This window comes from Phaethon aethereus, assembly GCF_964289735.1.
Source record: "Phaethon aethereus genome assembly, chromosome: 1".
Taxonomy (NCBI): Eukaryota; Metazoa; Chordata; class Aves; order Phaethontiformes; family Phaethontidae; genus Phaethon; species Phaethon aethereus.
The window spans coordinates 103,197,828-103,220,313 of record NC_138575.1 but is presented as its reverse complement, the minus strand read 5'-3'; the positions used below and the strand labels follow the sequence as shown (position 1 = coordinate 103,220,313).

General features: G+C 38.5%; 1 protein-coding gene across 1 annotated transcript in view; it reads left to right on the top strand.

Moving 5' to 3' along the window:
• Nucleotides 1-234: 234 nt before the first annotated feature.
• Nucleotides 235-22,486, top strand: part of POU2F1 (POU class 2 homeobox 1) — a gene marked incomplete at its 5' end in the record, with an annotated part of 52,629 nt that continues 30,377 nt past the window's right edge. Inside the window, 6 exons of the mRNA XM_082014131.1 lie at nt 235-262; nt 4,798-4,863; nt 11,851-11,951; nt 14,890-14,943; nt 16,566-16,685; nt 18,431-18,610. Of these exons, the coding sequence (XP_081870257.1) occupies nt 235-262; nt 4,798-4,863; nt 11,851-11,951; nt 14,890-14,943; nt 16,566-16,685; nt 18,431-18,610 (549 nt within the window). The remainder of the gene's footprint in view (nt 263-4,797; nt 4,864-11,850; nt 11,952-14,889; nt 14,944-16,565; nt 16,686-18,430; nt 18,611-22,486) is intronic.

Genomic DNA, 22,486 nt, shown 5'->3' with positions numbered 1-22,486 from the left:
GCTTCAGTCGCCTTGACAATGTCAGACACAGCTAGTAGGAGAGACTAAAACTCCACAGAGCAACTGAAGTTTCCCTGTTCAGTTGAAGATTGCTATGGTGTAACTGAAGTTGTATTTCTTCCCCCACCTCCCCACTCCCTTTCGTGTTAGGTCGAGAGCAGTAGCGTAGATTTGATAGAAATTGCCATTCTCCCTTTCCTTGGACTGTCTGAACCTGTAGAGGATACCACAGCAATGCTGGACTGCAGCGACTACGTTCTAGGTGGGTACCAGCTCAGCTCTTTCTTATGAGCATTTAATATGGAAATAGAGGCTGTGAGGTTGACTATGCATAGAGTCTTAATCACATATTCAGAAGCTGGAGAAGATATTTGTAAGGCTGAAACTCACCACTGAATCGGCAGCAAGTAGCTGCCTGGTGGATAGATAGGTGAATCGATCTGTACCAGGGAAATTCGTGGTTTGTTTTTTTTTCTTCTTTTTTATGCTCCAGGAGAATTTGTTTCCTCTGTGCTGGAGAGATTTGCTGCTAGGCTTGGATGATATTAATACAGACCTCTTGCTTTTAGGATTTCAACCTGAGTAGCATTTGGCTTCTAACAAACACTGGACTTGACTTGCATATCCAGGTGTTAACAAATTTTAAAGCATTAAAATGAATGAGAGTCCCAGTCTCAACGAATTTAGTAGCTGTATTGAGCCGTTCCCCCACAGAACATATATTAAGTCTGTGTGTTTTTAATGTAATAGCAAGGTTCTTCATGCGCAATAGAAAATAAGGTGGAGTGCACAGTGGTTGCCATTGATACCGTAGCAAGCTGTGCCTAAGGTTACTGGGATAATGTATTTCCTGCGCTAAGATTCCATCAGGACTGCAGAACAGACATGTCATAATTCCTTCCTCATGTCTACTTTAAAAGTTATTTATAATCATGGATCATCCCAATTTTACAACAGGTTTTATTTATTTTCAAGGCTCTTTCCCCAAAGCTCGACGTGTAGATTTTTTTTCTTATTATTCTTTTGATTCCATTATACAAGTTCATGTAAGAACTTACATGTCAGAGTAAGAGAATATGTTTCTGGATGGTAAATTTAAAAGCAGAAATCTGAATGTTTGTTTCTGAATATGAAGTGGTTTTTCTGAAAACTAATTTCTGGAGAATTTTTGGCATGTTTTCACTCACATTGAACTTTGTTTTTTTCCATGCACATCAATGAATCATTTTTGCTGGTGCTGATGGAGTATTAGGTAGTTTCACTTTAATGGGTGAAAGGAAGTAGTTAATGATACATTCCATGTTAAGGTTTTTTGTGTTTTACTAGCTATGTACAGTCCGTAATACAACAGGTTGGTCCAGTGTCTGCTGCTGCTTTCTTCTGAAAACCTTTTGAAACGTTACTGAGGGTGTGTGAAAACCTGGCACAGCACTGCCTTGCGACACCCTCAGCACTGCTAGCAGAGTAGCAGTACTGAATGTATTCACTCCTGAGAGTTTGATTTCAGTCATGCACCTGCTGCTTTCGATCCTTCCTTCTGTGGAGTTTGTTTTTAGATAATGTTGGCAGAAGTTGTAGCCCAGGGCCTTTATTTAAAACCTGAGTAAGATCTAAAGGAAAAAGAAAAGGTGAGGGCATTATAGTTTTTTTTTGCCCTTTTCACTTGTTTGTTCTTTGAAGCAGAAATCATATGAGCGTGTGTAAACCAAATAATCTTTTTATTTGACATATAATGAATCCATAGGTTTAGTATTCTGCGGATATATGTCAGTTTTGCTGGTAGCAGTTTTGTGCTTCAGATGTATGTCATACCATTTGCAATGGAAATAGCAGCATTGTTCTTGATGCTTTGCATGCAGAAGGCCCACAGATTTAATAAGAAATAGTCAGCTGGTGAAATAATGGATGGTATCCTTCACTTGAACCTGAGCAGTAGCAGAAAGATGTTTCTTCGCCCAACTTGCTGCTTTTTTGCAATAGCAATGTTTGAGGTCTTTGTTAGGGATGTATCTTTACAATAAAATATTCTTCATTTAGACATGTTTTTGGTAGTTGGGTACATGTTATGTGTATGTCTAATAATAGGAAACACTGGAAAACCTTTTTTAAAAGGATTTATTTTGCAGCATAGCCTGACAGAAGAGCATGCCTTGGTTGCTTTATGAAAAGAGGTCTGTACAGTTATAACTTTGTACTGAGCAAACTTGCTGGTCATGTAGGAAGGTTTGTTGTATGGGCCTCCTCATACAGAGGGAACAGTCACTATGTTGCTTCAAGTTCTGTACACAGGACAGTTGTATCCCTGCTCCAGATGTAGCTTGTTTGTTCTACTGTTAGTGTCTGGCATGGTGGCTCTAATACTTCAGTTTCTGCAACAAACTAGCACAAGAGGCCTTGTGGTGTTTTTTCTTGCAAGAACTTTCTGAAGTGGTTCAGTAAATGGATCCCATGTTATTGAGGGACAAACTCAACCTATGCTCTTCCCTTCTGTGGTCAGTGCTATCATGAATTCAGGCTATCCTCCTGCTCTGGGCTTAAAAAATACATCTTATGTCTAATAGGCATAGTTACCCTAGTTTCCACAACCAAATGTATTGGACTTCTAAGCCCTCTTTCCTCATTTTCCTCTTGGATGAGGACTCTTCATGTTTGTGTCCAAAGCAAAGTCTCCCGTTCAGTTTTTTCTGAACCTAAACTAATTTCAGTAGCCAGTTGTGTGTCAAGGAAAGAACTAATGCTGTTTATCAGATGAATGTTGCCTACAATCACTTTAAATAAATGTGCTGTTGCCACAACAATAAACTCAATTTAAGGTACATGCCACTTCTAGATAGAAACATACTTTCTATTTGTTTTACACACAGATCTATCAGCAGGGAGGGGCATATCAACAACAAACATTTCTGTACAGTCAGTGGAACCCATGTTCTGTTTCTTGAGTGAGGATCATGCTACCCAAATATGGGAAATGACAAAATAAGGCGCTGGGGAGAAATAGGTTCTGTATTTGCAACCGTAGCAGAGCTCTGTCTTTTGCGACATTAATTCAGAGGTGGTGAAAAATGGGGCAAAACTTGCAGCCTTTTGCTGAAGTGTGGGCCAGGAGCACTCAGCTGCAAAGTTGCTCCTCACTCCCCCTTTCAAAAGGCAGTTTAACACGTCTGCCTTTATGCTAAGAGTAACAGTGATAGTTCAGTTCTCTTTTACACGTGGCTGACATTTGAAAGATTTAAGCATAGGCATAGGAACTTTCTGAGAAGACTTGAGGCTCTGGAGAGGTTGAGTTAACTTGTTGGGGGAAGGTTGCTGTTTGTTACAGTCCTCTGGGTTTTCTAGGCCCTACTGGGTTCAACTGCAGCAGTTGTTTACGTGGAAAATTACATTGGTTTTAAAAATATTGGCATGTCTTAAATTGTGTTTCCTAACTGCTTATTGGAGATTTTCCAAGGTTGATGTCTCTCTTTCTTTCACATGTGCTGCATTTCTAACTAGTTCCCTCCTCTTCCCACCCCACACTCCCAGCTGGGCTTCATTGTGACTCCTGTTTTCATTCAGGCCCTTGTCCACGTGCTTTGTTCCTCCTGGCTTGTGCTTGCGTTCCTCCACTGCTGTCACCCCAGGTTCTGGTAGCATGAGAGTGGCACTGGTCTCTCTGGGCAGTAGCAGATGATAGTACACGGCAGTAGTCCTGCTTCTCGTTTCCACCTCTGGTAGCCTGCCATGTAGCGAAGCGTCTGGGCATTCTTGGAAGTATCAGGGGGAAAGATGCAGCAGTTATTGCTGTTACTGTATTCTTCTTCAGCCTGTTGGTATTTTGGAAGTCACTGCTTTGATGAAAGGATGTGACAGTTAACCTGTTCAGCACCTAGCAGGAGAATGTCCTGGAGTAAAGGGTTCATTCTGAGCTCACTGAACTTGCATTTAACTGGTTATGGGAATAGAAGAATGTGCTTAAGGATTTGCTTACGCTTCATTTTACGAACTGGTCTGTCTTGAGATTTTTTTTTTTTTTGTAATTTTGGTTTGTGATAATGTAGCACACTGAGGTCGGTAGCAAGGAATGAGGAGGTAATAAGCTGGAGAGCTGATGCTGTACACAAAACATCTGTATAGATACCTATATAAGGAAAGTATATTCTCTGTCTGCCATCTGGAGAGGCCCTCTGCATTGCACAATGTTCAGCTGCAGGCTTTGAAACCAAAAGCAGACTTTTCAATAGATTCATCCAGAGGGAGAAGGAAGAGGAATTATTTTATATTTGTATGGTTTTGCATGAATATATAGGAAATAAAAAAATAACTTAATATCAGTGACATTCCTATAAAATAAAAAGGCAGTATTAGAAAAATGGCATCTATTTAATTATAATGTCTGAATTTCCTTTCTCTTGGCGGGGGGCGGGGGGGAACCAAGAATAATGTAGGCCATGGTGGTAAGACTTAGTGTTCTTGAATCTTGAGTTAGTTATTGTTCCTTCCCCCCACCCTCTTTTTTTTTTTTTCTTCTGTGACTTTCATTGTACTGAAAATTAAATTTCTACCTAACTTTGCCCTCCAGCATGCTGTCTTTTATTCCCTTAACACCACGTTTTCACATAGGGGAATAATGACATAAAAATTTTTGAAACAATATTTATCTGGAAGATTCAGTATTGTTTTCTGCTTCTGATTATTCTTTTTGTGTTATAATCTCAATTAGGGTAAAGTACATTCTCTACTTCCCTTGGACAAGAAGGTATGAATAGATTTGGGTTTTTTTTGCTGTATTACTTTACCTTTATTTATTTTTTAATGCAGACTCAAGAATGAACAATCCGTCAGAAACCAGTAAACCATCAATGGAGAGTGGGGATGGGAACACAGGTAAGAAATGATTAATTTGTGCACAGATATTTCCTGCTGGAATTGAATGGAGATTAAAAGCAAAATTTCTTCACCAGTTTACAGGAATTAAAAACAAACAAACAACCCCCCCAACTAAAACAAACACCTCCCCCCAAACAAAACCTCACACCTACTGTTTTTAGAGAATTGGGAACGCTTTTTTCATTAACTCTACTGTATGCACGGCATTATTCACACCTACTGTATCAGAGCACTACCCACACTTTGTATATAAGATTCCCCTTCCCCACTTCCTCTATCTATAATGCCTCTGATATTACAGAAGGTCTGGTGGGCTTAGCTGTCCGTAAGGAATCTCATTTTTTGCTGGCAGAAAATACCTTCAGCACTTCTAACTTCATCAATTATTTTTGGGTTGAAATTTTCCTTGGCAGATGTGGGCCACTGGCTGATCTTGTTTCCATTTTAGATTTCATTCAAGCTCTCACAACAGTTCTCAAGAACAAGGCAAAGTGAGAAAGCATCATTTCTCAACTTGAAAAAAATAAAAGCTGGCTTTTCTGTAATTTCTTTTTGTGTTAGAACAGAATCTTGAAATTTGTCTGGGAAAGAATAGCCTTTGTGTTAGGACCAATGTGCCTTTTGGTGCATCCTTAACATGTGGCCAAGCTCTAGGCCATTGAAGCAGCTTGTTAAGCCGCTATAATTCAATCACGCTATCTCATGCTTTAATTTCTTTGTGGAGGTAATTTAATGTTCATTTTGGAAGCAAGAGAAATGACAGTTCTGAATGGAAAGTAAATAGTTTAACCTAACTCAGAATCTTTCTGAGCTCAGAAAAGCATTTGGGAAGAGAAAATTTTAATGAGAAGGAACTTGCTCTTGTTGCTTTGAGAGAAGTCTAGTTACTTTGTATGAGGAAAATTGTTATTGAACAAAAAGGAGGAAAAATAAGAGTGTTATTTTAAACTTTGGAAGGGTGATGAAATTAACAATTTATTTCATTTTCTTTTATTTCATCATTCTTTGTGCAAGGCTTTAATACAGCTAAGAGTGACTGAATGGTCCTGATACTGATCCGAGAGGCTGGATGTTTTCTGCCAATGCATGGGGTCAGTCAGAAGGAATTCTGCTTGCTTATTAATGTGTGTTTTATTACTGGCATCTCAGTTTTTTATAATTTCCATTGTAGTTGTAATAGGAGAGGTATAAATTCTTTTTGTGTACAAAAAAGATTTATTATGTATTTAATACTAGTTTAGGGTGATATAAAACATTATTTCAAAAACCATATGGGCTGTAAATATTTAATAATCATAAACAGCATCAAGAGAACAATGGTTTTAAATATCCCTATAGAATCCTTGTAGCTGGAGGGTGTGTGTAAACCTCTGAGAAAATTCAGACTTCCTGCTCTCTATGACCAGCTCCTTGTGTATGCTTTCTCCAGAGAGTGCATTCCCAATGCGCTTCCTTAAGTGCGGCTTTAACTAGCGGTTTCACATAAACCAAGCTGTTAAAGAGGAGGAGTTGGTTTATTCAAAGGTAGTCCGTTATCACAGAAGTATTGCATCTGCTTCATCAGAACCGTGGCTCTGCTCTCCTAGGCAAATACTTCATCAGCGTGAAGATGATGATCATGGTATAAAAAAATTGATGGATTGTAAAGCTGTATGTAGGTGCTTTCATGACAAAAGAGAATACAATGTCTGTATTTTTTTTTATACTCTAGTACTAAGTTTTGTTATTACAAAAGTTTTACTCTTACTTTTGCAAACATTGCTTCTGTAATTTAAATGTTCCCAGTCATTCCTTTCAGTTTTGTTTCCTGACTTCTTTAAATGATGCGAACTAAAATAATCTATAATTTTTGAGGACCCTTTGTTCTGTAGTCATTGTTTGGTTTTCAAATATAGTGCTCATTAAACAACTGGAGGTAGTGATTAATGGCATTGATGACGTTCTTTGGGGGCTCAAGCATCAGTTGCGTTAGTCAACTGGCAGATGTTAAGCTCTGAAAGAAATAACTCAAGAGAATGTAACTTTAGGCTTCTGGTATTTAGGTTATGGTTTTGGGCTCTCTGCATACTTAGTGAAAAGAAGTCAGCTTTCAGCTTAGATGCTAAGAAACCAGAAGTCCCATTGATTGTTTAGGGAGCATAGGCCTAAGATTTTTGTAAAGAGTTAGAGTTCTTATTTTTGTAACTTTCTGTAACTGTCTATTTTCCAGTGACATTTGTAAATCACTTGAGTCTGCTAGTCTATCTTTTGAACCTCAGTGGGTGTTTGTTTGGGTCATTCCTGTTTTAAACTGTAGTAAGCTGATAGAATTTGAATATTTTAAGAGAAATTACTTAGATCATGGAATTTACATTTGGCAGAGCTAGTGTTCTCAAGAAAAAAAAACAACCAAAAACGGTTGCCACTGGTAAAGATGACTTAACATCAGTAGTTCTCTAAGGTAACAGCTAAGTTTCATGGAAGTTAACAAATCAGGGGTTTGTATTTCTAACTCTGACTAGTTAGGGAACATAATAAAGTCCCCTGAATACATTGGTCACAGTAAAATGCCTGAAACAGATTTTAACTTGCAAATTTTTGTGCTAACTGGACTCCCCTTTTAAGCATCTGAAAAAGGAACCCATATTTCAAATGAATTAAAAACAACAACAAAAAAGTCTTGATGAGTACAAGAGCTGTTGACTGGCTGTTTTCACAAGAACATGAATTGATCAACTGGTCATCAGTACTGCAGAATCACACAAATCTTTCCCAACCTTCAGTTGTGGGTGGACAGTCTACTTAGTATCTGCTGGGAAAAAGAGAGAGAAATAAGTGTCTCATAGTAAACAGATAGCCCTTTTGGTTTCCTTTTTTTAGGTTGCAGCATAAAATTTTCCAGAACAACTCAACTTTTTTTGTTTTGTCTGTTTAATGCATTTTTTTTTTAAGCTGTGTGGAGGCAATAGTATGAAAGCCAAGGTTCTAATGTCGATGGGAACTGTAGTCTTATGACATGCATTGACATAGCAGCAAAATAATAATTCTTGTAATTTCAGTGTTTGGAAGGATTCTAAGGATTCTTGTTTGTATTGATTACTTCATTCCCAGAGATTGATTTTTCTGGTTTCCATAAGAATAAAATCTATGGGAGAGTGAGAGAGGGACCATGAAATATTCTTTAACTGATAAAATTCTAGGCAAATATCAATGTTGAACTTATTAGTAATGTTGACAAGGAATCAACAGGTTCTGGATATTAGGGTTATCTGTTTCTCAACACAGACATGCGCAGAGAGAGAGAGAATGTAATGCTGGTGCTGGAAGATGTCTCCCAGTGCAAATACCCACTCAAGTTAGTTTTGAAAACTTGCCTCTCCTCGTTTACCTTCCCTTCCCGAGTTTTTTATAGCACCTTACTCCACATCTCCCCAGACCTGTAGTTCCTCACTCCTTTTCCTTTCTTATGCAGTTTGTAAACTCAGAATGAAGTCTGATGATTATGATCTTGGATTTTGAGAGTATGTTCTTCTCCTGACTGTAGGTGCAATGTTACCTTGCCTGCTCCATTTTGTCATGCTTTACTCTCTGCAGGTACAAGTCCAAGACATCATAAACTAATCCACGTTCAGGGTGTCCTAGTACTTCGTGTTGAGTTCCTTTCCCTGGACTGGCACTGAGATGGTTCAAAGATTTGATTTGGCTGAAAATTAATTGCACTTAGTATTAATCTTCATCCAAACCAACTCTAGGAAGTAGCTAACCACATGGCTGAATTTATGCCAGAATTTAAATGTACCTAAGTTGCATTGGATTTGGGTTTTAAGGTTGAAATTTCATCCTACAGCTTGATTCAGTCTTAACAACCTGCTGGGGGTGGGGGAGGCTCATTTCCCTGCTGCCATATCTTTGACTTCCCCTGCTTTACATTATCTGCTGCTTGCTGGGCCCTAAGGTAAGTTAATTCACCTCACATAATTGGCAGAAAACTAATTTAGCCAAAACAAAAAGAGACCAGTTCACATGAATAGTTTTGTACTCTGTTAGAAAGGTGAATTGGCTTAATGCTGATCCATGAACTATCAGAAGGGACAGGATGGGGACAGCGTACCTGGAACCAAGAAGAAAGGGGAGACGGGACATGGAAAGTCCCACTCCTGCTTTTTTGGTGTTGGTGAGCTGTTAGTTCAGCTCTAGGAGTTATGGGAGCTGGGGTGGAAATGGAAAAGATGTAAATACTTGAGATTGCATCTGCCATGTTTATTAATCATCATGTTTTTTTTGCATTTAACTCTTCTCTTAAGCAGAAGTGTCATTCTGGTTCTGACAGCTCCATTTTCCAGTCTCCTTATCAAATTTCTTGGATTCCACAGGAGTGCTGTCACATCCTTATGAGCACCTTAAGAGCAAGGCCTCTCATATGCTGGACTCAAAGTTCATTTTCCCTGCTGTTCTTCAAAAAGATGTAGGCATCCTGTGAAAAATGCAAACAACCTTGATAGCATTCCTTCCAAAACTAAGGCTGCATCTGAAGGAGAGGGGACACTGTACTTCCAAATACAAAAGAAAACTTAAGATGCAAGTGGAACAGAGAGTGAACAGATGTGGTTTGGGTTTTTTTTCCTCCAAGTTTGGTTTGGGGAGGTGTGGAAAGATGGAATTGGAGTCCTTCAAGGTTGAATTTAAAGAAAATGTTGCTTTTTCTTGGTACCTGTATAAACTGCTTTTTGGGACCCATGGAGATTTTAACCTCAGTCTTGGAACTTGGTTTGTTCAAAACCATCAACCGCAGGAGGCTCATTTCAAATTTCCATACTAAGAGTGAACAGAAGTGCTAACTGGGGCTTGGTCTAGATGACTCTTAAAGGTCCCTTCCAACCCAAACTATTCTATGATTCTATGATTTCTTCTGCACACATGCACAGCAGTGCTCTTTTAATATGGCATTGTGATTTGAGGTGCTTTTTGGAAGATAGTTACCTAGAACAGCTTCACCTATTTATTTAAGGTGAGCTTCCAGCTAGTCCTCTCAGAAATAGGTAATTTTTTTGACCCCTGCAAGTTTCTAATTGGAATGAGGAATAACTACCTTACAGTAGGTTTTCTTATCTGTATTTTTTTTTCTTTTCCTACTTGGGGGTCCCTGACCACAGGTTGAAAACTGATTCAAAGCATCTGCTTAAATGAGGAGGTGGTAGATTGTTTCCTTTGAATTACAGTAGCTGTTTGTCAGGAATTACTTTTGTATATTTACCCAGTCATCTTCCCACTCCCTTTGGACTTCTGCATTGAGAGAATTTGGTGGTTGACTGGAAAGAATGAAAATAGGTAACATTATTCTACCTCTTTCCAGCAGACCTTCTTATCTACCTTTCTTTGGAGAAATGCAGCCAAGTTGCATTCATTCAAGGTCAATTCAGCCCAGTGATAGTCCTTCCATTCGCTTTGGGTTGGAATTTTCGACTCATTAAGGAAATTAATTTTACATAGTTTAAAATTTGAATGTTTTTAACATCTATGTGGATCTTTGGCTGCATGTAGATCTCTTAGGTCTGTAAACCCTGGCCCAAAGCATAGAATTAAAACTTGAGAGTGACCAACTCTTCCCTCACAGCACCTCCACCAAAGATGCATGAAAGTATGCATGGTACACCTTACATGGGTGCTGGAAAGCTTGACTATCTACATTGTATGCATATTTAATTGAACAGTAACTCCATCTTTGGAAATTTTATCTGTGTAAGCTGTTTGTAGGCCAAAACAGCAATGTAAAATATTGGGTAGTGTATTTTACTAAGAAAATTTTATGCCTGCTTGCTTTTGCAGATGTTTCTATGGAATAGCAAACCCCTGTTGCTTTTTAACAACTGTGGCTCTCTTTTGCTTAGTAGATAACCTAGATTTTTACGGAAAAAGTTGTAGATGATGGAAGGAATTTTGACGTAGGAGTTAGTTGAACACCTACCCATAGGCACTGAACAAAATCTGATTGTCATAAACAATAAATGTGCGAGTCTAGAGCTGGTTTTACATAATTTCAGTCCTGCAAATTTAAGATTGCATCATCTGTTCTAGAAATTCCACACAGCCTGATAAACTCTAGAGTCTCCCTTCTTGTTGTTAGCCACTGTACATAGTAATACCCAACATACAAAGCCAGTTGTTGATAATCCCTAATCCTAGTGTTGATTTTACCATCTCCCCACAGAATGATTCTCAAAAGTTTGGAGTTACAGTTCCTCTTGGCAGAAGAGAATTCTGTGGTGGTTTCTTGTGGGGAAAAAAGTTCAAATTTTTTTTTCCTCACAACCAGATTATTTGCAGATAGTTTGGGGGTTTTCATGTCTTCCAAGCTGCTTAGGAAGAAGACAACAAAAATGTAGGAAAATAATCAGTTTTTTGTTACGTGAAAGTGGATGAGAGTAAAAGCAAGCCCAGGGAGTTATCTTATGTTAAGGAGGGCTCTGGACAATTATTCCTGAAAATGTGGAGGTATCTTGTATCAAAAGAGTAGAGCTGTGGCCCATAACTGCTATGTATATAGTACTACTGTTTTCCTCAAGTATTATTTTACCTGTCTTTAATCAAAGGTGACTTTACATGAACCTTGTTCTTGCCACTTTTTGAATTCAAAGATAGTCTTCAGCTGCTGGATAGAGAGTGCATGCAGAATGGAAACAGTTTCACCTTAGCAGCATGCACTCATTGGGCTCTCAAACTATGGTAGAGAATGATGGGGTAATAGTGTACATAGAGTAGGTAAGGTGATAGAAGATAAAGAAAATACAATGCTGATTTTGTTTAGCTGACAAATGCTATATGACTGAAGTCTGGAAGTGACACTGCTTTCTCCCCCATTTCAGTGAAAAACTTACTCTTGTTACTCTCAGAGAATTTTTCTGCCTACATAGTATTGAGAGAATAGCAGGAGACTTAGGAATATTAAATCCTACTCCATTTCATAAAAGTAATAACTAATAGTTCTTAATATTTCTCTTTCTCCAGGCACGCAAACAAATGGCCTGGACTTTCAAAAGCAGCCTGTGCCTGTCGGAGGAGCAATCTCTACAGCCCAGGCCCAGGCCTTTCTTGGGCACCTTCATCAGGTAAGAGAAGACCCATTTGAAAGTAGGGGAGACTCAGGCAGGTGCAAACTTAGCTTCTCTTGTATGTTCTGTGTTCTCTCTTTTGGTGAATGATGGGTAGTCATGTAAAGGAACAGATGGGTAGACCACATGCTTAAATAGCTTGGATGGGAAACAGTTCTTATTCTGACACTCAATTGCATTAGGCTGCAGAATACATCAAGACAGGGTGAGACCTGTTTGGGGGAACCAGAAGGCCCCTTTTTGGGGACTTGAACGCCTAAGGTTAGTTGTTGTTGGGTGTTTGGTGTGCATGTTTTGGTTTTTTTTAAACCTCAGTGGAGATACCAAATTGAAAAGCAAGGTAAAATTTGATCTTTCTGGTGAAGGGTTGTGTTTGCCCAACAGCTGCCAAGGTTCTGAAACTGTCAGTGCCTAGTTAAGAAACCAGAAGCGGTGTTGAATGGTAGTCAGCGCTATGCTTCAGCCTTTCAAGCTCTTGCACATTAACTAGAAGCATAAAATGATTGTACTTACGAAGCATATATAGTTTGTGAGTTTTTAATTTATTTTTTTTTAAAAGTCATTTCAGGGACTTGTTTGTCAGATTATATTCAGGCTTCTACTACTATCCCTCCATTTTGCTGCTGCTGTGTTTAGGCAATCAAAGGTGAACTTCAGATGTAGGCTGAAGCAAAATGGGGCATCCCTAGGTGAAGAGAAATATAAGGGGCATTTTTTGGTAGTTTTTTATCTGTTCACACTTGATGTATGAAAACAAATGTCCTAATTTCTTTCCCTTCCTCAGCACCAAGTTTAAACTTTAAAATATTGTACCTAATTGGCTGACCTTGAATGTTTGAGGTCTGAGGTTGCACAGTTATTGTGGTATAATTGATGTACTGAAGCTTTTATGCCCTCTTTTGAGAGCTCTGAACTGCCATTTTATTGTATGGAACATTCCACACGTCTTGTCACATAATTACAATTTTGCTAGTAGATTGGCTTATGTAGGACCTAGGGAGTGCCAGTGTTTGAATTTGCCGAACCAATAGGCTGTTGTGGGGTGCCTTTATGTGGAGAGAAGCTGACTAGTTTTCATGGGTTGTCAGTATGTGTTTAACATGGAGACAGATACAGTTGTTCTGCAGAATTTTGTGTGTTTGTTTTAGTCTTAGTTTTGTTATATAGATTGATCCAGCACAGTAATTGTATTTAGCACAGTGCTTTATCTTGCTTTGGAAATGTATTTATTTAAACAGTTGTCAGGGTCTTTATAACTTCATGTTTGCTAAAGTGTGATTCATTTCTTGAAACTCTAGTTCAAAGGAAAATCTCAGCTATTCTTTTATGCACCTGCAAGTGTGTGGGAGTCTATTGTCAAACTGTCCTCTTTGGGCATCGCTGTTTTAGTGGGGTGTTATTCATCCTTAACACACAGTGCTTTCCTCCAGACTAATGCAAAATATTAGGTTGTAGGCAACATTCAGGAGCAGTTTAACTTCTAATGAGAAAATGTTTGTTATGTGGTGGAAGGGATGTCCAAATTGCATTGAAAGAGATTTTCAGGAATACGCTGGCTGTACCTGAGTGAGATACATTTGTAGTCTTTTTTGTGGATTTTTTTGTTCTTTTATTTTTAAAGTATTACTTCTGAGTATATTTTTTGGATGGCAGGCTATTATTGTTCAAATTATTCTCTGCTGTTAATTAATCTTAAAGGCTCAGATTACATCAACTGTGTCAAACAAGGTTTTGCTTGTGATGAGGAGCAGCTTTTCTGGGAGTGTTTGCTTAGATGTAGAACATGCTTAGCAAGTCTAGCACCTTCATCTAGAGTGCTAGGAAATATTTCCAAGGTGACTCTTAAGGGTTGCCTGTTTCAATATTCAGTTATTAATTTCAGGTACTGCAGTTTAAATTAAAACTCTCCTTCCTGTGCTTGCAGATATGTGGGCTCTCATTTGTGTTGTATATTATGTGGGGACATCTTTCTATAGAGGCAAAAGTGTTACATTTTGCTTTGCTTTACTGTATCCTTATGTGTTGCCTGGTTTTCAAATGAGCAGTGGTTTTCAAACATGGCCAGAGATGGAATACACTACAGGCTGTAACTCTGACCTTTGAAAGTGTTGGTAATTAATTATATAGCATTCCTTCTTTGTAGTAGGAGTGGTTGTAGAAACAAGGCAAGACTGATTAAAACAGTCTTCAGTAAATGAAAATTTAGCATTTATTGTACAGAGAAAATCGTTATTACAGATAAAATAAAACTCTTGAAAAATCTCACTTTCTGAAGCATCAGTTTTTCTTCACTGCTAACCCACAAGAACTTCTTTGGACCTGTTAATCACAAACATTGAATTCAAGTTTTGAGTATACCTGAATCAACAACACAGCCTTTGTAAAGTGTCTTCAGTCCTCTGTATTGAGATCTTCTTTTCAGTGCCTGAGGACTGCAAATGCTTGAATGGCTTGATCTGAGGAAACGTGTTTATGCTGTGAGTTTTGTGCTATGCAGGTGATTGCTCCTCTGTCGTATAAGGAAGCGGGTGAATGCAGTGTGCACATTAGGGGTAAGACCCATTCTGAAATATTAGAAGGATGATGATGAGTAGAGCTTAATGCCCTCCCTTGAAGTCTGGATTTTTTTTTTTTTTTAAGGAATAGGAATAGTTAGCCTGTCCACCTGCTCTGTTTCTGCTCAATTTCATGATAATATCTAGATCCCTAGGCAGGAATACGCTTGGCAAGAGGTAGACAAATAACACTGTGGAAGAGTCTTACAGGGGCTGTGCTCCAGGCTGAGAACATCTGGTTTACTGATTCAGGTGCTAGAGGGGCATGCATTGTTCTTGGGAGAGTTTTTCTTGGGGGGGCAGAGGTTCTTCTTTTTACATTGTTAAAGTTTTCTGTGGATTCTACATTACATCATTTTCATTTTTGCACTGTGTTGTAGGTCCAGCTCGCTGGAACAAGTTTACAGGCTGCTGCTCAGTCCTTAAATGTACAGGTAAAGACAGTTTCCTTCTGCTGCTTATTCTTCTCTCATTCCAAACAGCATTATGGTCCCATTAGAGATAGTTCTTAACCTATGATATGTTACTCTGTTTTTTTCATTCTGACTGGTCTTGCAGGTGATAGGTGTGAAGGAATAATAGTTTTACACTGTAAATCAGGTTCAGGATTGTTAGCATTCAGAAACTGGAGTTGTTTAAAACATGCAGTGATTTTATAGTGAATTTCAGTCAGGTGTTGTGTCATGAAAACTATAAAACTCCAGGAATATTTCATGTTCTTCAATTTCTTCACTTATTTTAAACATAGCAGGTATTACTTTGCAATTTGTCCTTACTTCTGGTAGCTGAATATAGGAGTATAATGTAACATTAACTATGTAATGTGGCTAGTGTAGATAGCTTGTGTAAATAACACATAGTGATTTCAAAATAAGTCAGAGTAATTGTTGTTTAATAATGTATGTGAGACAACAAAGCTTTCAAACTTTTTTATGATGCTGAACACTTCAGTGTATCAGTTAATGTGCCGCTTTCAGTACTGTATCAAGGGGCAAGGGATGCAGTTTTATTGAAAACTGATTTCGATATTGCTTGTTATTAAAGAATGTAGGTAGTGCATTACATGAAATGCAATAGAACGTGAACCCACTTATACATAATAACAATTTGGAAAGAAGAGGAGGTATAGTGACCTTCCTTTCTGAGAGGAAGGAGGCAGAAAATTGCCTTGGTTGCCATGGTAAACTTCCATCCCTGAGAGAGATGTTGGCAAACAGGCTGTATCTCCAGTGCAGAATGTTTACAGTCCTGCGCTGTAATTATCGCTCAATGACTGGCAGAATTAATCAGAGCCTTTATGTTAATTAGCCTGCTCTGCAGTCCCCAAAACAGGTGGTGGAAAATATGCAAATCTATGCAGAATTTTAATGTTCTGCATAACCAATTTTAATTATCATAAAACTCTCTCCCCCTCTTCATGCACTTGCATTTCCTCCCTCATCTCTTCACAATTTCTTCTGTTTAAAAAAAAAAAATCAACCCCCCCAAATCTTTTAAAATAAAGCAGCATTCAATTAAATAAATGCTAAACTTTGATTATTTAAAAGCGCTGTATATATTATGTGTTTTGCTGTAGGTAGATAAATCTCTGAGAATTTCTCAAACCAGCTCTGTATAAGCCAACAGCATGATGACTTAGAGGTGCAGGATGCAGATATAGAAAATGGAAACACAATCTCCTTTCCCGTGTTCCACTGTTCAGGATTTTAGGCAATGAATAATTTTAACAACGCTTTCTTTCTTTATGGTGAAAGGTAGTGTCAGCGTCAGTTGCATTGCGTAAAATGAAATGAGACCTGAAAATAATGTCAAAGAGTTACAAAAGACCAGAGAATCTTTTTGTTTTGTTTAAGCTTTATTACCCACAGACATGTTTGAGCAATCGTAGCTGAGATGGTGGGCACGTAGAGCCATTGCTTAAACACACTCTTAAAATAAACCCAAGGGCTTTTTGTATGCAGATGAAAGATTTTTATTGTGCGGTATTGAGATAGCAGTGTTATACATTAACATCTGTTTTACACTATAAAGAGTTGTATATTTTTTTTTTGACTAGTCTAAATCTAATGAAGAATCTGGGGACTCTCAGCAGCCAAGCCAGCCTTCCCAGCAGCCTTCAGTGCAGGCGGCCATACCCCAGACCCAGCTCATGCTGGCCGGAGGACAGATCACTGGGGTAAGATTTACCCAAGTATACTGCAGTAAGCCTCCTGTCTGGCAAATGATGGCAGTATATACTGCAGTCCCCATAGAATTGTCAGTGAAGGTTATTGTCATTTCCTTTAACATAGGAAGGAACTTGAGTTAAAGAGGGGACAGAAAATACCTTCCTATAGAAAAGCAGACTTTAATCTTTGGGTTTTGTTGCAAAGTATTTACTCCCCCCACCCCTGCCCCAAATATTTCTCTGTGTTCTCAGTATCCGTCTTGACTCTGCAATGAAATTAAAACCTGTTGTGTGTACAAATGAGAAAGTCACTTATGTCATAAAGGGGAATTTTTTTTTTATTGCAAGATTAAAATGAGGCATGGGAGCAAGAGACTAGATCTCATCAGATAGTTGAGTGAAGAACAAAAATGGTGGGAACGGCTGACAGTAATTCTTCCTCTTCTCAAACACATTTCTTTTCAAATAACTATATTAGTGCTTGCTTTAAGCCTATTCAACCCTTCTGTTTTAACCTACCAGTTTTGAGTTTTTTAATTGCAAGGTTTTGGGGGTAATTATGGAATAACTGTTGTTTTAGGATTACAGTGTTTCTGAATTGTTGCAAATGCTTTCAGTCACTTAAAAAAAGGAGCAAGTTTTGTGAATGGGCTGGTTTGGTTAAACGGTCTGCTTCCACATAATCAGCTTTGCAGTTTTAAGAGTTTGCATGCTAATAAGGGATTTAGGGCAGTTGCTCCAACAATGTATTTACGATTTGAAGTATTAGGTTAGGTCATCTCTACACTTGAATGAAATGATGTCTTAATTTCATGTTCAATTGTTAAATCTTCTCATATGCTAGTGTATAAGTAAACATTCTATTTAGTTTTTGGTTAATTACATTTGAAAGTTTTAAAAGTGAGACTGTTAATATATTATTAGAACCCAGCATATTTTATTATTTTTCTCATTCTCAAAAAATATTGGTTTGTTTTAATTTATGGTTGTCTGCAATAGTGAAACATTCAAAACTCCAGGCCTACACAGATATGGATTGTAGTAAATATGGGCATCAAGATTCATTTACATGTAAAGGAGAGACTGCTGCCACCTGTTTCACAGAGATAATGCGTGTTTGGGAAAGGGAAGAGATGTAAACTTGCCAACTCTATTCTATTTAAAAAAAAAAAAAAAAGCAGATGGGGAGACTTGGAGAGGAACAAATGGAGCTCATGTTCTTTACTTATATCTTAGGGCATAATGGAAATGATGGAATATGGCAGGGATTCATGTTAATGTGAAGCAGCTGGGGTGTTATCAGTTTGTTCCGTAGCCATAGCCAGCATTCCTGCTTCTCATTCATCTGGCTAATCACTTGCTGTTCTGCTGGGTGTAAATTTCCTTTCAAATCCTGGCAATACTGATTCTTTTTTTTTTGCTTGCTACTTAACTACCTGTTTCCTGAATCTCCTGGTAGAGTTGTGAAGAAAACTTAGGAGTAAAGTTAGGTTCTGTAGGTTCCAGTAAGTGCAAATGTTTGGCGTTTGTGCGGTTTGGTGTATGTCAGGTCTGTGGTAGGTTGGTTCGTACACTGCGTTGAGTAGACAGCTGTCCTCACTTAAGGCTGGAGTCATTGGCTAGTTAATGGCTGAACTGTAGTAATAGTTCTAGGCATGTCTGGTTAATATAACTAGTTATGGGCTAAGCTAATGACTTTGTAGCTGAAGTGGCTGTTTCCATTATTAATGGCTGTGTTTTCTAATTATTTATAGCTCACGTTGACGCCAGCCCAGCAACAGTTATTGCTACAACAGGCGCAGGCACAGTTGCTGGCGGCTGCAGTGCAGCATTCAGCCAGTCAGCAGCACAGCGCTGCTGGTGCCACCATCTCAGCCTCTGCTGCAACGCCGATGACGCAGATCCCTCTATCTCAGCCAATACAGATTGCACAGGTGAGCCTTGAGGCTTGAGAGGGTGGAAAATAAAGAAGTTGGACTAATTGCATCATTCAAATAATATTTTTATTCCTTATTCAGTGAGTTTCTAGAGTCCTTGAGTACTGTTAGTCTTTCCTCATGCATCCGTAGCTGATGAGGTTGACAGTTCATAGTTTTAGCAAAGAATGTGTACCAGCTGCTCATCAGTTCCACTGGGCTTCTGAGTTTGTTCCAGGATTTGACCAGATGCTGTATTTTCTGAATTTTCCTCCTTGTAGTTAGCTTGAGAAAGGCGAAAAAGGAGCATAGAGGGTATAGAAAGATGCCTATAGAAATGACATTTGTCGAGACCTGTATGTATGGGAAGGGATACCTATATATCACAAAGGATGCTTGTTAGATCCAAACAGCAAAATGATAGAGCTGAAGAAAGGCAGTTTGACTTGACACATTTGTGTACTATTTTGGCTTGGTGCGATATGCTCAGAGTTCAGTGACAAAGAATGGGCACTCTTGTGTGTCTAGAGAAAAACCTGCCAGAATCTGTCCAGTTTTATGGTCTGCTGCTAAAGACCTATTAACTCTTAATTCTGAAGGACTGTTTGCCAAGGAAGTTCTGCTTACTAGGATCAGCAAAGATCCTCCTGGGTCTTCCAAGATTGGCTTAATTCAGTGTGGAGAATGCAGCACCACTGACTTTACACTTAGCATATGTAGTGTGGAAGCTCCTTAGTCTTCTGGACAAGCGTAACTGAATGTACAGCATAGGCATCTTGAGTACTACTAGTAGGTGATTCTGTTGCTGATGCTGAGGTCCATCTTTCCATAGATTAAGGTTCTCAGTAAGTAATACTTCAGTTTGATTAGTCTAGCTGTGCAAAGTATGTTTGGTATGTAATCTCCAAAGTTGCTACTTCTTACAGTGATCAGATTCTTTAAGACTGTCTAATGCTTTCTGTTCAGACTATTTTCACTTGCTTTCAACTGGGATGAAGTGTGTAAAAAGTGAAGATGAGGGCTGGTTAAGTAAAAGAATGGAGATGTCGCAATTATCTGTAAAGTCCATTGGTGAAATGTGCTATTCCTTTATTGTGCTAGTCCACTAGCTAAATAACAGCCTGGCTGTGCTATCTGTTTTTTTATTAGCTGAAGTGGCAAACTTCTGTGGTGTTGGTCTAAAAGTTCTGACCTCTGTGGCTGTGCTTACAGAGGCCAGAGTGATGACATCCCACATTAAAAGGCCAGTACCGCTGTTGGCCACAGAACCCTCGCACTGAGACTCTTGGTGCACTGTGATGGATGTGACTGGATATTAATACTTCTTTTAGCAAAGGATCCAACTTCACTGTCATGATCTGGAGATTAAGATTCAAGGAAATTTGTAATTCCTAAAACCATCTCTTAATTTTGTTAAGCCTTGGTCTGTAGCCAATAATACAGACAGATTTCACAAAAAGAATGGAAATGTCCTTGTCAGGGAAGTTGATGGTTAGTTTCTAACATCTTTCCATGCGTCTGTCACAGAGTTCCCATTTGATATTTGTCATTTGAGTCTTTTAACCTAAATGTGAGTAATCCACAGATGTGTGCCTCTTGTCTTCTGGGTGTGTAGCTTAAGATAACGAGGTGTGCTTTACCGAAGTGTGGAGCATTAAGATTTCATATTAATAAACTCTATTCCTTGAACTTTCTGGCTTTACCATTGTCAAATATGCCACCAAATTAGTGGGTACTTTTCAAGGCAGTGTTGTGCATGAGTGAGATGTTGCTAATCCTGCTCTTCCTCTTCAGTGGGAAGGTATGAAAATGTGTGAGGCATTTACAATTATTAATTTAGTACTGGGTTTTTCTCCAGAATTTACAACATCTTGAGAGAAGTATTTGAGGAGAGTTGAAAAGATCATGCATGTGCCATCATATAGGAGCTTCTGAAGTAGAGGATTGCCTGGCGTGTGCATGTGAATTATCTAAAGGGTGTATGGAAAAATAGCATGTGATCAAGTAGTTGCCACCATGTAATGTGTATTTGTAGCACAAGGGAAGCAAAGTTTCACTCATTTTCTGGCATTCCTAATTAATTAATTCCTAATTAATTAATTCCTACAATTAATTTCTTTTAGGACAGGTCATTTTGATATATAAATGTAGCTTGGTTGAATCTAGTTAGCTGCTCCTTATGATGCAAGTGCAGGGCATAATTTGTGCAGGTGTTGGATATAATTTGAGATACTTTATGGAAAACTTCTGTCTAGGTTTGTAGGTGGATAACACCATACTTTTTGACCCATCTTGTCAATGATTTATAAACAGTGCTCAGCTTTGTTTGTGTTGCTATTGTAAACATATAGCTGATTATACAAATAGCTGAATGTTTGTTTTAATTGATGATTTTTGAATAATTGATTAAGTGGCAGGTCTCCGCAGCAGCAGGATTATCATATTTATTTTAATTAACTAATTGCACAAGCATGACTTCTTTAATGTGCACTGCAGTTAATGTAAGGTGTCTGCTGCAGCAGCCTGGTGAGATGTTAGTGCTGCTGCTGGGCTGATGCTAAATAGTCACTAAACAGTTGTACCAAGTTTCGGAGTTCTTCATAAACTTTACTTGTTTTTGTCATCCACGATCAAGTGTTTATGTGATAAAAACCTCAAACTGGCAGAGATGCTTAAGTTTTTACTGAAGTTGTAAGGAGAGATAATGGCATTGAATTTAGAACTTTAGATGATTTTTTTAAAAAACAAAAAAAAAACCTTCCTTACATCAACACGTAGCACTTCTCTTGGCAGATTATTCTGCCAAGCTGGGAGTTGGATTGTTTTGATCTTTCTAAATTGTTGGACAGCACCAGAAGGCGTGCATGTTTCCCCAAAAGTCTTTGCATCTCTTTCTATGTGCTTGTGCTAGCGTACAGATTTTACCACTGAGAAAACAGAGATCAGTATAGGAAAACAGTGTCAGGGGTTGTTCGCGTGGTTGCTATTGGGAGATTTATTGTTGTGCTACAATTAACTAAATAATAAAACTTTCCCAAGGTAGAAATTAAGTTGGATTTCAAATGAATTTTGAGGGGCTGATAGGGCTATTTAAGAGTGATTAGCCTTGGAGGTATCGTTTCCATTCTGTGTTACAGAATTATATTTCTGTATTTAAACAAGACTCAGCCAAGATACCATTTACCAAGGCAAATGCACAGAATAAGATTGCTTATACCAGTTATCCCTGAGGCCTTGATTTAAAAACAGTTTGCTCATATTAAAGTGTAAGAGCCTGATAATAAGAACTGCCATGTCTTAGCTGGGTACCTTGTGTTATGAATATTATTCTCTTAAATAAAAAGCTCTTTGATCTTACAAATACACTGCCACTGTTCCTTTGTGTTCTTTCTTGTATGTGACTCCATCTCCTGTGGTGCTTCTTCAAATAATCTGAGATCTCCTCAGTCATCTGGGGGCATTTCATTCATTTGCTTTTGTTGGAGGAGGGCTTCAACCTATCTGTTTTTCTGTCCGTACCTTTCTCTTGAAAAATTTCTTTCCAACTCTTCCTTTTGTGTTTCTACTTATCTTATTTACCTGTATTTTCATCCTTCAGTCTATCTTAATTTCTTTTTCTTCCACCCAGCATTCACAGCCTTACTCAGCTTGCCCTACTCTTTCTATTCCTCGTTCTTCCTCCGCATCTAGTCCTCACATCCAATTCAGTATAAGCCCTGCTGTACTGGAGGGTCTGCTCAATCTGCAAAAGTAACCAGTAGAGCATTGAAAATCAATGAATAAATGAGTGGGGGTCCATGTCACATTGGACTCAAGAAGTAAGAGTGGCAGTTCTGATGAATGTAACAAGGATACGAAGTCAGAAGAAACATGGGAGTTCCTGGGAAATACTGG